General features: G+C 44.4%; 1 protein-coding gene across 1 annotated transcript in view; it reads left to right on the forward strand.

The window, feature by feature from the left end:
- The window catches only part of LOC140202076 (scavenger receptor cysteine-rich type 1 protein M130-like), a 68,792-nt gene extending 57,626 nt beyond the window's left edge, over nt 1-11,166 (forward strand). Inside the window, exons 12-16 of the mRNA XM_072266937.1 lie at nt 2,593-2,685; nt 3,109-3,216; nt 9,447-9,554; nt 9,990-10,120; nt 10,695-11,166. Coding sequence (XP_072123038.1) covers nt 2,593-2,685; nt 3,109-3,216; nt 9,447-9,554; nt 9,990-10,084 — 404 coding nt within the window. The 3' untranslated portion in view covers nt 10,085-10,120; nt 10,695-11,166. The remainder of the gene's footprint in view (nt 1-2,592; nt 2,686-3,108; nt 3,217-9,446; nt 9,555-9,989; nt 10,121-10,694) is intronic.
- The last annotated feature ends 2,468 nt before the right edge of the window (nt 11,167-13,634 follow it).

A 13,634-nucleotide genomic window follows, 5' to 3' on the forward strand; every position in this document is an offset into this window, starting at 1 on the left:
TGATGAAGGAATGCTGATCCTTGGCTGAGTATTAATAAGTTATTCTTAACATGCGCTGCAACCAATATTATCTCTGACTTGGAGAAAAAAGTGCAAGTTTTTAGTTCATTGATATGTCAATGCGGAAGCAATTGCTGTTTTAGTAGTATTGAAGTCATATGGATCTGTTACATATCATGTATTTTGTTCATCATTATGGTAAGTCCAAGCAAGCCCACTACCATATTTCAGACCCTATGGGACAATCCCTCCCTCTGCTACTAGATCCGTGACTTCCCAATCAACAGACTGTAATCTAACCACCGATGTTCCACAACGTTATGCCCTCTGACACCATCCTCCTCCCTGAACATTCAAGGTCTGCCTGACTAGATTCTGCTCTAAATCCATCCACACGTCTGTAGATGATATCATCTTAGCAGGCCATACCAGAGTAACGAGAAGTTAGACTACAGGATGGATAAAGCAAGCTACGTAACATGGTGTATTTTAAAATATCCTTTCCATCAGTGAGCATCTTCCTCTTCACATTAACATTATTGAGAATGTGGAGTGAGAGCTTCAGGTTCCTAGGAGTGAGCATCGCCAGTCGTGTATCTTGGTCCTACTATGTGGACGCCATGGCCAAGAAAGATCAGCAAGGCCTCTATTTCCTCAGGAACCTAATTATATTTGCATGCCCGTCGAGCCTTACCAATTTTCACCGAAGTACTACAGGAAGTACCCCATCTCGATGCATGTTCTTGGTCTGACAGGTGCTCTACCATGGACTGCAAGAAACTGTAGACGTGTGGTCACAGCTCATCAAATAAGCAAAACCAGCCTCACCTATGTGGATTCAGTCATACCTTCTCACTACTATATATAGTAGGCAGTATAATCAAAGACCTTTCCAACCCAGGCATTCTCTCATCTGTCCGCTCCATCAGACTGAAGATACCAAAGACTGAAAACACGGACAACCAGGCTGTATCTACCTTGCATAAGACAATTAATAAAATCCCCGGTACAACGCTGTGGACGTTTGACGCTACATTGTACTTCGTTATGATCTTGTTCTCTACAGTTTATTGTACTGCATTTTATCTGTAGCTGTTACATTTTATTCTGCATTCCATTATTGTATTATTGTGTTCTCCCACACCGTCCAATGATTTGCACTGTATGGAAAATATGTAAGGCACACATTTCAATGTACAGTTTCTTGGTAAATGTGGCAATAATGAACCAATTCCAATATGAATTCCAAAATTTTCATTCTTTGCCAGTGTGTGCTGGCGCTGGAAGAATTGAACATTTGACAGATGCCCTTCCACTTCCTATGAGTTACTCTAATTTCATGTTCATGGCAAGTATGGTATGTGTCTGTCCGTGGTGTACTCATATTACCCACATGCGCAGTTTTGTGCTGCTTCTGGTCAGGTGTCATTTGTGGTGAATCTAGAGCTTACAGGTGTCTTCTGTTTTCACCCGATTCCACACAGCACGGTGAAAAATGTCGTCTTCTTCACAAAGTACCTTATCCTACATAACTGCAGTGCAGCAGTTATGAGTTATCGGGACACAGAGAAAAAGCACGAGTTAGAAATTAAACATGAGTGCTATTCCGGGTATCTTTTTCCTCCTGATAACATCAGCCCTCTTATATATTTGTGCTTCAAACCTAGCGTCGCTTTCACGAGCGGGTTGCTGGTGATCATTAAAGTCACCAAGTCTGTTTGCAAAGCTTGCTGGCCTCGGGATGTTTTGAAGTACTTGTGAAGAAAGAAGAGTTATAAATCCAGGGTTGTGCAAGAAAGATTTTTTGAGTTTTCTTGAAGCATGTTTTTCCTGATAGACCATGGTTTCATTTGGCCTGGAGAGAATGCAAACACCTTTGAAAGATAAATATGAAATTGGATGACCGATTTTACTCTTTACTGTAATTGGGAGACAAAAAATATGCGGCGTGTTAACGCAGGTAGGGAAAGCTAGTACCACCTTAAATCAACGTTCAACACAGTTTAGCAGCTCAACCTGCCATAACCTCATGATTGCAAACAGCATATTATCAATCCCATGAGCTGAAAAACACGATTAAGTGAGCAAAAAGTGGAAACTCTTCTGGTTCCAATGGCATGCTTTACATTGTAGTTTAATATTGCAATTCCATTACGTTGATGTCTACATTTTGAGTATATCTCTAGCTGCCACACCGTGTGTGGAGGCGGATTGGAATAGGTATGCATAGTAGAAAATCACAAGCAAACTTGGATCAGTGGTCATTTGTTTTCAGGATAAATACCTCTTTTGCAAAAATAATGTGTGTTCCCTCAAGATATTCCCAGGACGTTTTGTGTGCGTATTATTTCTTATTACAGTCAATATTTGCAGCCACTTGTGTTTTTCTCCAATGTCATAATAACCCATATTATTTACCTCTGCTTCTTTCAACTAAGTAGTCGTTATCTTTCTGCAAATCTTATTTTGCGAGTAATTAGGGATTATGCAGATTTACCTCAGTACTTACATTTAAATACTATTCTTTGTAAATGTCTGAAACTTAAAATTGTAGTGCCTGTTTTAAATTTATCTAACAAATCTGCGTTTAAGTATTCGTTGTTGTCTGTGTTACTCTTGGAATCGTCCTCGTGGCCGAGCTATTCACTTTGCAGACGCTAATAAGAAGGCAGGCAGCAAGAATAGGTAAGATTCAAAAATTGCACTTTATTATTTTTCAGAATAATATTTTATTTATTGGTAAGAGCAACAAATCTTTTTCCCAGAAGTCCGTGTTCTTTTTATCGGTTACCATAGAGATGGTGTCCACATCTATGCAGTCATAAGAACCTCGTTGTTATTTGCAACGTAATGTATCAATGCAGTACATCAAAAATGAACAATTATTTTTATATAATCTGGATATGTTTTATATTGAATCTTTCCGATTAAACTGTAATTTGCCCATATTTCGAGATCAAAATAGTGCTGAAGGAATCTTACAAGTTCATTTTTTACCAACAGTAGTATATATATTTATCTCCTGTTGTTAATTTTAGTAGAGAAGAGTTAATTCTTCTATTAGGAACTTGTAAGTAAACATGATATTCCCAACTCTGACTTCAACAGGCGCCTTGTTACGAGGGGGATACTCACCTGATATATTTTACCAAGCAATTTATGAAGAGATTGAGGATACTCCCCGCATCAAGAAGTTGGATTATACAGGAGATTCAGGTGAGTTTTGTAAATTGTCGTTTACTTTTCAGGCGATAAACACTTCTTCCATTCATAAGGTATCAGAGATCAACAAATACCAGAAAAAGATAACAAAACATACTTCAAGGTTGAAATTAAAATCCTGAGATCGCTAGTTATTGGAAGTCCTATGATAACATGTGTGAGTGGGCCAACGTTATAGGAAGAAATTCAACTTTACCTCATACACTTTTCAGCGAAGAGAGACGGAGTGTGTACGCAGATCTTTTTCGATTAAAATTTCTTTCTGTCTTTCTTATTGCACAGTTAGAGCAGTGGGGAGGCCAGGTAAAGATAGTGCAAGGCTCATTTTGCAGGGTGTAGCAAGGTGGAGAGACAACCAGTATCCCCGATGACTCCACCTGCAAGAGGTACAGTTTCCTTCAGACAGTGTTTGCAGTCCGAGCTGGAAATGGGTGATTATTCGGAAGGCTAACTGGTTGATCGACAGTACTTATAAAGAGGTTTTTACACCCAAGGTGCAGGAAACAATTGTCAGTCTGACTGTCAGGAGTGGACAGTGCAGAGTACCACTATCGCTATTCTCATTAACGACACCTGTACCACTTCGGAGACGGCTGGGGGGATATCCATGCAGAGGACAGGCACAATGGTAAGGCCTGTTTCACTGACTTCGGCTCTGTGACCCGGAAAGGCCAGGAAGAGAAGTTGAGAGCTGTAATGATAGGAGCTGTAATCATAGTGTGTCGATGAGAACGGAATTCCCCAATAGCACATTGGATCCCGGGTACCAAGAGTCCAAAGCATTTTTAAGTGGGAGGCTGAGCAGCCAGGCGTCATGGTTCTCGTCAGTACCAATGATATTGGCAGGAAGGGTGATGAGGTCCAGCGAAGTGAGTTTCAGGTGTTACATGCTAAGTTGAAGAATATGGCCCCATTGATCGTGATCGCAGGACTGCTGCCCGTGGCATGTTCTATTGAGATCAGAAACAAGAAGATTATACAGGTTGACACGTGGTTCAGGAGACAGTGCAGGAGAGAGGACTTCAGATTTTTGGATCATTGGACTCTCGTCCAGATAAGTTGGGACTTCCACAGAGGAGAAGGATTGCAAATGAACTAATATGTGAATAATACCTTTGTTGGAAGGTTGACTGGTGATGCACGCTGTGGAGGGGCAGCCGGTGGTGTCTGTGATTTTAAACTAATGTCGCAGGGAAATGGGAACAAGGGTTAAAAGCAGATCGTGGAGCGTTTGTGGCATCAGTGTTGTTATGCCAACATAAAAAGTCAGGAATGGAAAGTCGGAGCAGGGTGTGACTATTATTCTGAGTTGTATATACTTAATTGCAAGAATCATTGTAGGAAAGGCGTATGAGCTTCGGTCATCGATGAGCACGTGGGATGATTACATTATATCCATCAGTGAGACGTGGTTACAACAGTCAGTGATAGAAAAATACAGCATAGAATATGTCCATTCGGCCCATTGATGTCATGCCGAACTATTTAAACTGTCTAGTCCTATCGACCTGCACCGGATTATAGCTCTCCATACCCATACATTCCATGTTCAAAAGCAAACTTCTATTAAACATTGAACTCGAACGCACATGCACCACTTGCCCTGACAGCTCATTCCATGCTCTCACGATCCTCTGATTGAAGACGTTTCCCCTCATATTCCCCTTACATATTTCACATTTCACCCTTAAGCCATGACCACTAGTTGTCGTCCCACCCAACCAACGTGGAAAACTGCCTACATTTACCCTCTCTATGCCCCTCATAATATTCTATTGGTCTGTCTAATGTCCCCTCAATATTTAACGTCCTAATCTATTCAATCTTTCCTGATAACTCAGGCTTCCGGCCTCGGCAATACCCTTCTAAATATTCTTTGCATCCTTTCAATCTTGATTCCTTCTTTCCTATTGATAGGTGACCACAACTGCACACAATACTCCAATTTATGCCTCAGCAAAGTCTTATGCAACTTCAACATATCAATCCACTTACTGTACTCAATACTTGGGTTTATGACGGTCAATGTGCCAAATGATATCTTTACGAACGTGCCTACCCGTGACGCCACTTTCAGTGAATTATGACCTTGTATTCTCTGATCTCTTTATTCTAACAAAGTTCAACACCTCGCACGTCTGCAGTAAATTCCACCTGCCATTCTTCAGTCCATTTGTCAATTTGGTCCAGATCTCGCTGCAATTTGTGATAGGATTTCTTGCCGTTCAGTACACCTGTAAATTTGGTGTTAGCTGCAATTTTGCTGATCCATTTTCATCGGGGTCATTGATATAGATGACAATCAAGACTAGGCCCACCACCGATCTCATCCGCCCATAAGACCATAAGACCTGGGAGCAGAAATAGGTCATTTAGCCCTTCCAGTCTGCTCCGTCATTTAATCATGGCTGATATATTTTTCTGTCCTGCTCAACTCCACTGCCTGACCTTCTTCCTGTAATCTTTGATGCTGTGGCCAGTCAATAACCTATCAGTCTCCGCCTTTAATACGCTCAACAATCTGGCCTCCACAGCTGACTGTGGTAACAAAATTCACAAATTTATTGTTCTCTGGCTAAAGAAATTTATCTGTATCTCTGATTTAATTGGGTGCCCCTCTATCCTGAGCCTGTACCCTCTTGTCCTATAATGTCACATCATTGGAAACGTCCGTTCTACATCAATTCTGTCCGGGCCTTTCAACATCCCAAAGGATTCAATGCGAACAATCCTCATCCTTCTGAATTCAAGCGACTACAGGCCCAGAGCCATCAAACGTTCCTCATGCGATAACGCTGACATTGCCGGAATCGTCACCGTGAATCTCCTCTGAACCCTCTACTTGTCACAGGCGTTCAGTTAGACAGACAACCATCTACATCCACTCTCTGTTTTTTCCTGGAACCAAATGTTTAATCCAATTTTATACCTTATCTTGAATACCTTGCGACTGAACAAACCTTAACCTCCAATGCAGGACCTTGCCAAAGGCCTTTCCAAAGTCCATGCAGACGAGATACACTGCCTTGCATTCATTGATTTTACTGGTAACTTCTTCGAAAATCTCTATCGGTAGATTAGACTTGTCTTACCACGCACGAAGCCATGCTGACTATCCCTTATCTGTCTGTACAAGTATTGATATATCCTGTTGCTTAGAATACCTTCCAATTTTTCCCCACGACTGATGTCATGCTCACTGGCCTTCAGTTTCCCAGTTTTCTCCCCCAGAGCCTTTCTTCAACAGCGGAACAACATTAGCTATCCTCCAATCCGGTACATCACCTGTCGACTTATATATTAGTGCTAGTGTTCCTGCCATATCTGTACTTGCCCCCACCCTAATTTGGCTCAAGGCAGCAAACAAACCCTCCCCTCTAATGTGTATATAGTTCCTGAAGTCGATGAAGCTTTTCCTCACATCTATAGACTCTGTGTCAGTCTCCCATGCAAACCCAGATTGAAAAAAGAAGCTTAATGTACAATCACCCACATCACTTTTGGCTCTACGCATGGATTACCAATCTTATATTCCAAAGGATAATTTTGTCCGTTGCAATACTTTTGTTCTCAACAAAACTGTTCAAACGCTTAGGATGCTGTTTCACTTTGTCGGTTTGGGCAAACTCATGCCTTCTTTTAGCCATTCTGCTTTCTTTCTGAAGTGCTTTCTTGCATTTTATATACGCCATAGGTACTTAGTTTGTTCGTATCTGCGTACACCTGCGATACACCATTTTTTTTCCTTAACCTGGGCCTCAATATCTCTGGAAAACGTAGCTTCCCTCATTCTTTTATTCTGATATGCACACACACGCTTTCTAATCTCAAAATTTCACTTTTGAAAGTCTTCCACTTCCAAAATACACGTTTGCCAGATAACAGCGTTTCACAATCCATACTTGCTAGGTCCTTTTTGATACACGAGCCTGTTTCAACTGCCCTGTTTGTTCCTCTATTAACATATCGAGGGTCGCACATTCTATCGCTGGGATTGAAAAAATAAACTTTTCTGAACACAATTGGCAAATTCTATCTCCTCTTGTTCTTTTACAGTATGGGAATCCTAGTCAATCAGTGGAGAGTTAAAATCACCTACTCTAGCTAAACTTAGATTTCTTGCAGCACTCTGCGATGTCTCTACCAACTTGTTCCTCTTCGTCCTGTAGACTTTCGAGTAGTCTGGAATATAATCACATTAACGTGGTCATGACTTTATTATTTCCCAGTTCCACCAATAATGCCTCACTAGACCAGTTGTCCAATCTGTCATGACTCAGTACTACCGTGGCATTTTCCCTGACAAGTAGCTCCACCCCACACCCCCGTTCTGACACGTCTGAAATAATGGAACCACAGCCCTGCTCCATGCAACCAAGTCTCACCATTGGCTACAATAGCATAATACCATGTGTTGATCCATGCCGTGAGCTCATCTGCCTCTCATACGATACTTTTTGCATTGAAGTACATGCAACTGAGGGCATTAGCCACCCCATGCTCAACCTTCTTTCCTGTCTTTGTCGACTATCATAACAATATCTGTCTCCAGAAGCTCTGTGTTTTGGTACTCTGGTTCCCATCCACGTGCAACACTGGCTTAACTCCCATTCCCATCCCCCCACCCCAACGTGCATCAAAAGCAAACCTTCCCACTAGGTTACTAGTCCCTCTCCAGTTAAGCGGCAAGCAGACTTGTCCGGACATTCACACCGTTCCTAGACAACAGTCCAATAATCCAAAATTCTGACCACCTCACTCCTACGTCAACTCCTTAGCCACGTGTTAATCTGTGTGATACTCCTATTTCTACTAGCATGTGGCACGAGTAGCAATCCAATGATTACAAACCTGGATGTCCCGGCCTTTAAAGTAACACCTACTACCCTGAGCTCACCTTGGCGAACCTCGACCCTCTACCAATCTACGTCTTTGTTACTTACACAGATCACGACCTCTGTCTGTTCACCCTCTCACTTAAAAATACCGAGGACTCACTCTGAAATCCGAGAGGCAAGATTACATCTGGCAATCTCGTTCTCATCCTCAGACTCTCCTGCTCTTATCACAACAGCTCGCCTTTTCTCCATCATTCCCTTCTGAGTGACAGAGCAAGACTCAATGCCAGAGACCTGGCCACTGTCAGTTTCCTCTTCTAGACCATCTCCCGTAACAGCAACCCACATGGCAAACCTGCTGTTGAGGGGGATGTCCACAGAGGTGGTCTGCACTGGCTGTTTAACCACTTTCCACTTCCGGACTGACACCATTTCCTGTGCCCTGCACCTTGGGTGTAACTATCCCTCTATATATCCCATTTATCAGATCATCATTGTACCGAATAATACAAAGTTCATACAGATCCAGCTCGAAAGACTGAACGCGGTGCGTTAGAAGATGCAGCTGGATGCATTTCTCACTGGTGTAGTTGTGAGGGATACTGGACTATCCATCGTTTTCTAACTGAGCAAAAATAAAGTTGGAAAAAGAATACACAGGCTGTAGGGACAAGAAAATCTACTTACAGCTTGTCTCTTTCTCTCACTCAATCCTCTCCTTGCTGATGCCTTAAAAAACTGAAGCATCAAAATCCACACTGTATCACTGCTCTCTACAACGATGGCCGCTCCGCTTACCCCTGGTGTACTGGACAGTGAGGTTCTTTGTCAAAGCTTGTAGCAGTTCCTGAGCAGATGAAAAAATTGGCGGTAAATGGAGTACGGAATTTTTTTACAGACATGTGTGAGGCGTTGCACATGGTAGGACTTACACCATGAGCAGTGGATTACCGAACAGTGCTGTAGAGCAAAGGAATCTCGGAAACCAGATACATTATTCCCTGATAGATGCGTCAATAGTAGATAGGATCATAAAGAAACCTTCTGGCACGTTGGGATTCATAAGTCAATGCACTAAGTACAGGAGTTGGAATGTTGTGTTGAAGCTGTGGAAGACGTTGTTGAGGACTAACTTGAGTATTATGTGCAACTTTCGTCACTTACCATCGAGAAAGATACCCAAAAGGTTGAGGGAGTGCAGAAAGCTTATCCGGATTTTGCAGAACTTGGGGTACAGGGAAAGGCTGCACCTCCACAGCACTCTATGACATGATATCAGCGTAGCATATGTGACAATGCTGTCACTGAGATGATGAAGGGTTTATGAATTTTGTTCCAAAGGTAAAATTAAACTTTCTATCAACTATCCTTTTCATTGACTTCCAGACTCTGGTTCCATTAATTCCATGAATCAAATCGACTATTACACCAGTGACCCGTTTACCGGCACCGTTCATGGGCCAGAATGTACTGAAGGAAACCCCTGTGTCTGTGGTTGGTGCATGTTTTGTGTTGTGATTCTGTTTTTATTTTCGACTTATAACTCATGCTGGCCGCGAATATACACTAAATAAGGAAGGTGTACACGCATGTACGACGTACACTGATCGGAGATTTCAGACTTATGTGACTGATTTGCGTTAATTCATTCATGCGATAATATATTGTATACAAGTGAGGTGCGTAATTGAACGAAATGCCATTTCTTTTTTCATTGCGTTTTGCTCATTTCGTCGTGGGGGCTTTGAAAGATAATTAGTGCGCGGTGTTCGTGCAGAATAAGCTGTTCATAATCAGGGCACAGATAAACATCGGTCTTCCATTGAAATGCCTATCACACAAAGAACAAGTAGTATATCTCTCATTCAGCAGAGTGCACTGTACAACGTATGCTTACAGGATAACGATTTGATTTATACTTTCTCCTAGATGTGGCTTCAAGCGAATATGGCGGTGCTGGAAGTGAGCTCATTGATTCACTTAATGCTCCAGTCCTGATAACCGGCAGTGTCGACAATCTGTGATGTTCACAGTTGCTCACGATGACCACAAAAGTGAAGGTGAATGCAGACTCCCTCATATGCGTAGTAACCGACACTGGGGCTAGCAATTCATTAAGCGGGTTATGATTTCGTAGAACACAATCTTCAATTTGTATTTCTTAAAGATAGGTGTCCTGGGAAAGTAGTTTACAAGGAGTTCTGTTATCAGAGAGACAAAGTTGTCATCCCGGAATCCTGTCCGAATCACGTGACTCTAAGATATTGCATATTCCACGTCTGTTTCTCTTTATATATTGCATTTCGATCAATTAAAATTATTTCCAACCATCTCTCCCCAGCAACCCAACCTTCGATACAGATGAGATGCATGAAATCCGCACTGCTGATTAAATTATTGCCGTTGATATTCAATAGTTAATCCTCGCCATACGGTTCTCTCACTCGCGTATTGAATTTGGTATTTTTCGTTTCAAATGCCACATAATCGTGCTGGGTTGAGGAGACTAATACTTTCAGTGAGAATAAACAATGGCTTATAATTTCGTCAATGAAATAAAAAGGCAGTGTAATATTTCAAATGTTACTTAATTTCAGTCCACACTTAACCGACATAATGTGTCTTACTTTGTAGATTATCAGAAAGTCCATGGTCCCATCTTCCAATGCGAGCCTTGAAGAGAATGGAAGAAATGTTCTGACTCACATGGAGGAGCTCTTCATTCATTGGTCAAGAAGGATGAGCATACATTTCTTCAAATTGTGTCTTCTCGCGAAAATACCAATAGTAGAAACATTGACTTATTTTGAGCATATGTTCTTTGACTCTTGTACGATAATTTTCAAGAAAACATTTTTATCCAGTTGAATGTAAACAATTCTAGTAAATGAGGAAATATCAGAATATCACTGAAGAATCACGGCCATTTCTAATGCTAAATTATTGCTTATAGGAATTTGGTTTTATTGGACTTTCCAGAATTCCGTACAGTTGTTAACAATATCCTTGGGGGTTCTGATGAAGGACTTACGGCTTTATCGCGTTTTGTTTTTGTTATGATCGCTGGCAGTCGCTGATTCATTGTAACGTTCTTCGAGCAACTTAAATAAACATATAATTTCATTAATTAGTTCATATTTTGTCCGAAGCACGGACACTGTCACTTGGGGGGGGCGCTGGGAACGGACCCAAATACGAGACGCAGACAATGAAGTACAAGGAACAGGACTTGAGTAGAGTAGGGATATGACAGGATACAGACAAGGAGCAGGGAAAAGAACGCAGACTTGGGCTTGGACCCCGAGCCCGAGACTGGACAAGGACCCAGAACCTGGGTCTTGCCTCGGACTCGGACCCCAGAACCAGGCATGGATATGACATAACTGCAGGACTGGAGGCAAGGGTCTAGAGGCTTGAAGGCAGGCTTGGAGGCAGGCTTGGGGTCTTCGGTCCTGGGTCTCGAGGCTGCAGGCTGGGGTCTTGGGTCTCGAGGCTGCAGGCTGGGGTCTTGGGTCTCGAGGCTGCAGGCTGGGGTCTTGGGTCTCGAGGCTGCAGGCTGGGGTCTTGGGTCTCGAGGCTGCAGGCTGGGGTCTTGGGTCTCGAGGCTGCAGGCTGGGGTCTTGGGTCTCGAGGCTGCAGGCTGGGGTCTTGGGTCTCGAGGCTGCAGGCTGGGGTCTTGGGTCTCGAGGCTGCAGGCTGGGGTCTTGGGTCTCGAGGCTGCAGGCTGGGGTCTTGGGTCTCGAGGCTGCAGGCTGGGGTCTTGGGTCTCGAGGCTGCAGGCTGGGGTCTTGGGTCTCGAGGCTGCAGGCTGGGGTCTTGGGTCTCGAGGCTGCAGGCTGGGGTCTTGGGTCTCGAGGCTGCAGGCTGGGGTCTTGGGTCTCGAGGCTGCAGGCTGGGGTCTTGGGTCTCGAGGCTGCAGGCTGGGGTCTTGGGTCTCGAGGCTGCAGGCTGGGGTCTTGGGTCTCGAGGCTGCAGGCTGGGGTCTTGGGTCTCGAGGCTGCAGGCTGGGGTCTTGGGTCTCGAGGCTGCAGGCTGGGGTCTTGGGTCTCGAGGCTGCAGGCTGGGGTCTTGGGTCTCGAGGCTGCAGGCTGGGGTCTTGGGTCTCGAGGCTGCAGGCTGGGGTCTTGGGTCTCGAGGCTGCAGGCTGGGGTCTTGGGTCTCGAGGCTGCAGGCTGGGGTCTTGGGTCTCGAGGCTGCAGGCTGGGGTCTTGGGTCTCGAGGCTGCAGGCTGGGGTCTTGGGTCTCGAGGCTGCAGGCTGGGGTCTTGGGTCTCGAGGCTGCAGGCTGGGGTCTTGGGTCTCGAGGCTGCAGGCTGGGGTCTTGGGTCTCGAGGCTGCAGGCTGGGGTCTTGGGTCTCGAGGCTGCGGAGGCTAATAACTCAGAGGATGGAGCTGAGAGATAAATTGGGAGCTGTACATCAACATCGAGCCGGGACTTATCCTTCGAAAAGCCGGCACTCATTTTTAACACAACACCAACATGAGACAGGGCAGTACATAGACAAAGAGCTGGGACTCATCCATAGACAAGCCGGCACACAACTTTATCTCCATACCAAGGTGGGACAGATCCACCTGTTGGGTAACGGCTGAAATGCCTGACTTACCCAACACAGGCAAAGACAAGACAAGACAAGACAAGACAGGAGCCCCCGAAGGGCAACGGCAAACGGCCTGACTTACCTCACGGAGGTCAGGACAAGAAGAGACAAACACCAAAGATCGACAGACCGTTCCACCTCTGCTTCAGGGTTGCTTCGAGTCGCAGTTACAGCCAGCAACCTCAGCTGGCTACAGAAACAGCCGGATCCCTATCTAGCTCGGAGTGCCTGACAGCTACTCAGCTGGCCCAGGAAACAGCTTAAACCATACCGCAACGACAGCTCTGACTACTGACAGCAAGGCTCCATGAAGTGATGGTTCTCCAACACGGCCTAAAGATGGCAAGTGGCCACACTAGCCTTCAATCAGCAGGCTGCTCACAGGGGATCTTGACAAGACAAACCAGCCACCCACACTCAATCCCAAGGCTACTTATATTCCAAGCCACAAAATGGGAATCAGGTGCCTATGATTAACTCAATCAAAACAAGGGACAGCTGGAAGACTCGGAGTCCTGAGTCCATAGACCGGACCGTGAACCGGAATGCAGACTTCACAGACTGGATCATGACAGACACTGAAGGAGGGACAGAAGGTGGAGGAGGATGGAGAGAGAAAGGGAGAGGTGGAATGAAATGAAAATAAATGATTGAATTGAGAAATTGGTAATAAATGTATGTCTTGCCAATGATGCCGAGACCTGTTGAAGTCATGAATGAAAGAAGAAAGGAAGAAAATAAAGCAACACACATAAAAGTTGCTGGTGAACGTAACAGGCCAGGCAGCATCTCTAGGAAGAGGTGCAGTCGACCTTTCAGGCCGAGACCCTTCGTCAGGACTAACTGAAGGAAGAGTGAGTAAGGGATCCTTCAGTTAGTCCTGACGAAAGGTCTCGGCCTGAAACGTCGACTGCACCTCTTCCTAGAGATACTGCCTGGCCTGCTGCGTTCACCAGCAACTTTTATGTGTGTTG

The sequence above is a fragment of the Mobula birostris genome, chromosome 8 (genome assembly GCF_030028105.1).
Source record: "Mobula birostris isolate sMobBir1 chromosome 8, sMobBir1.hap1, whole genome shotgun sequence".
NCBI classification, from domain to species: Eukaryota; Metazoa; Chordata; class Chondrichthyes; order Myliobatiformes; family Myliobatidae; genus Mobula; species Mobula birostris.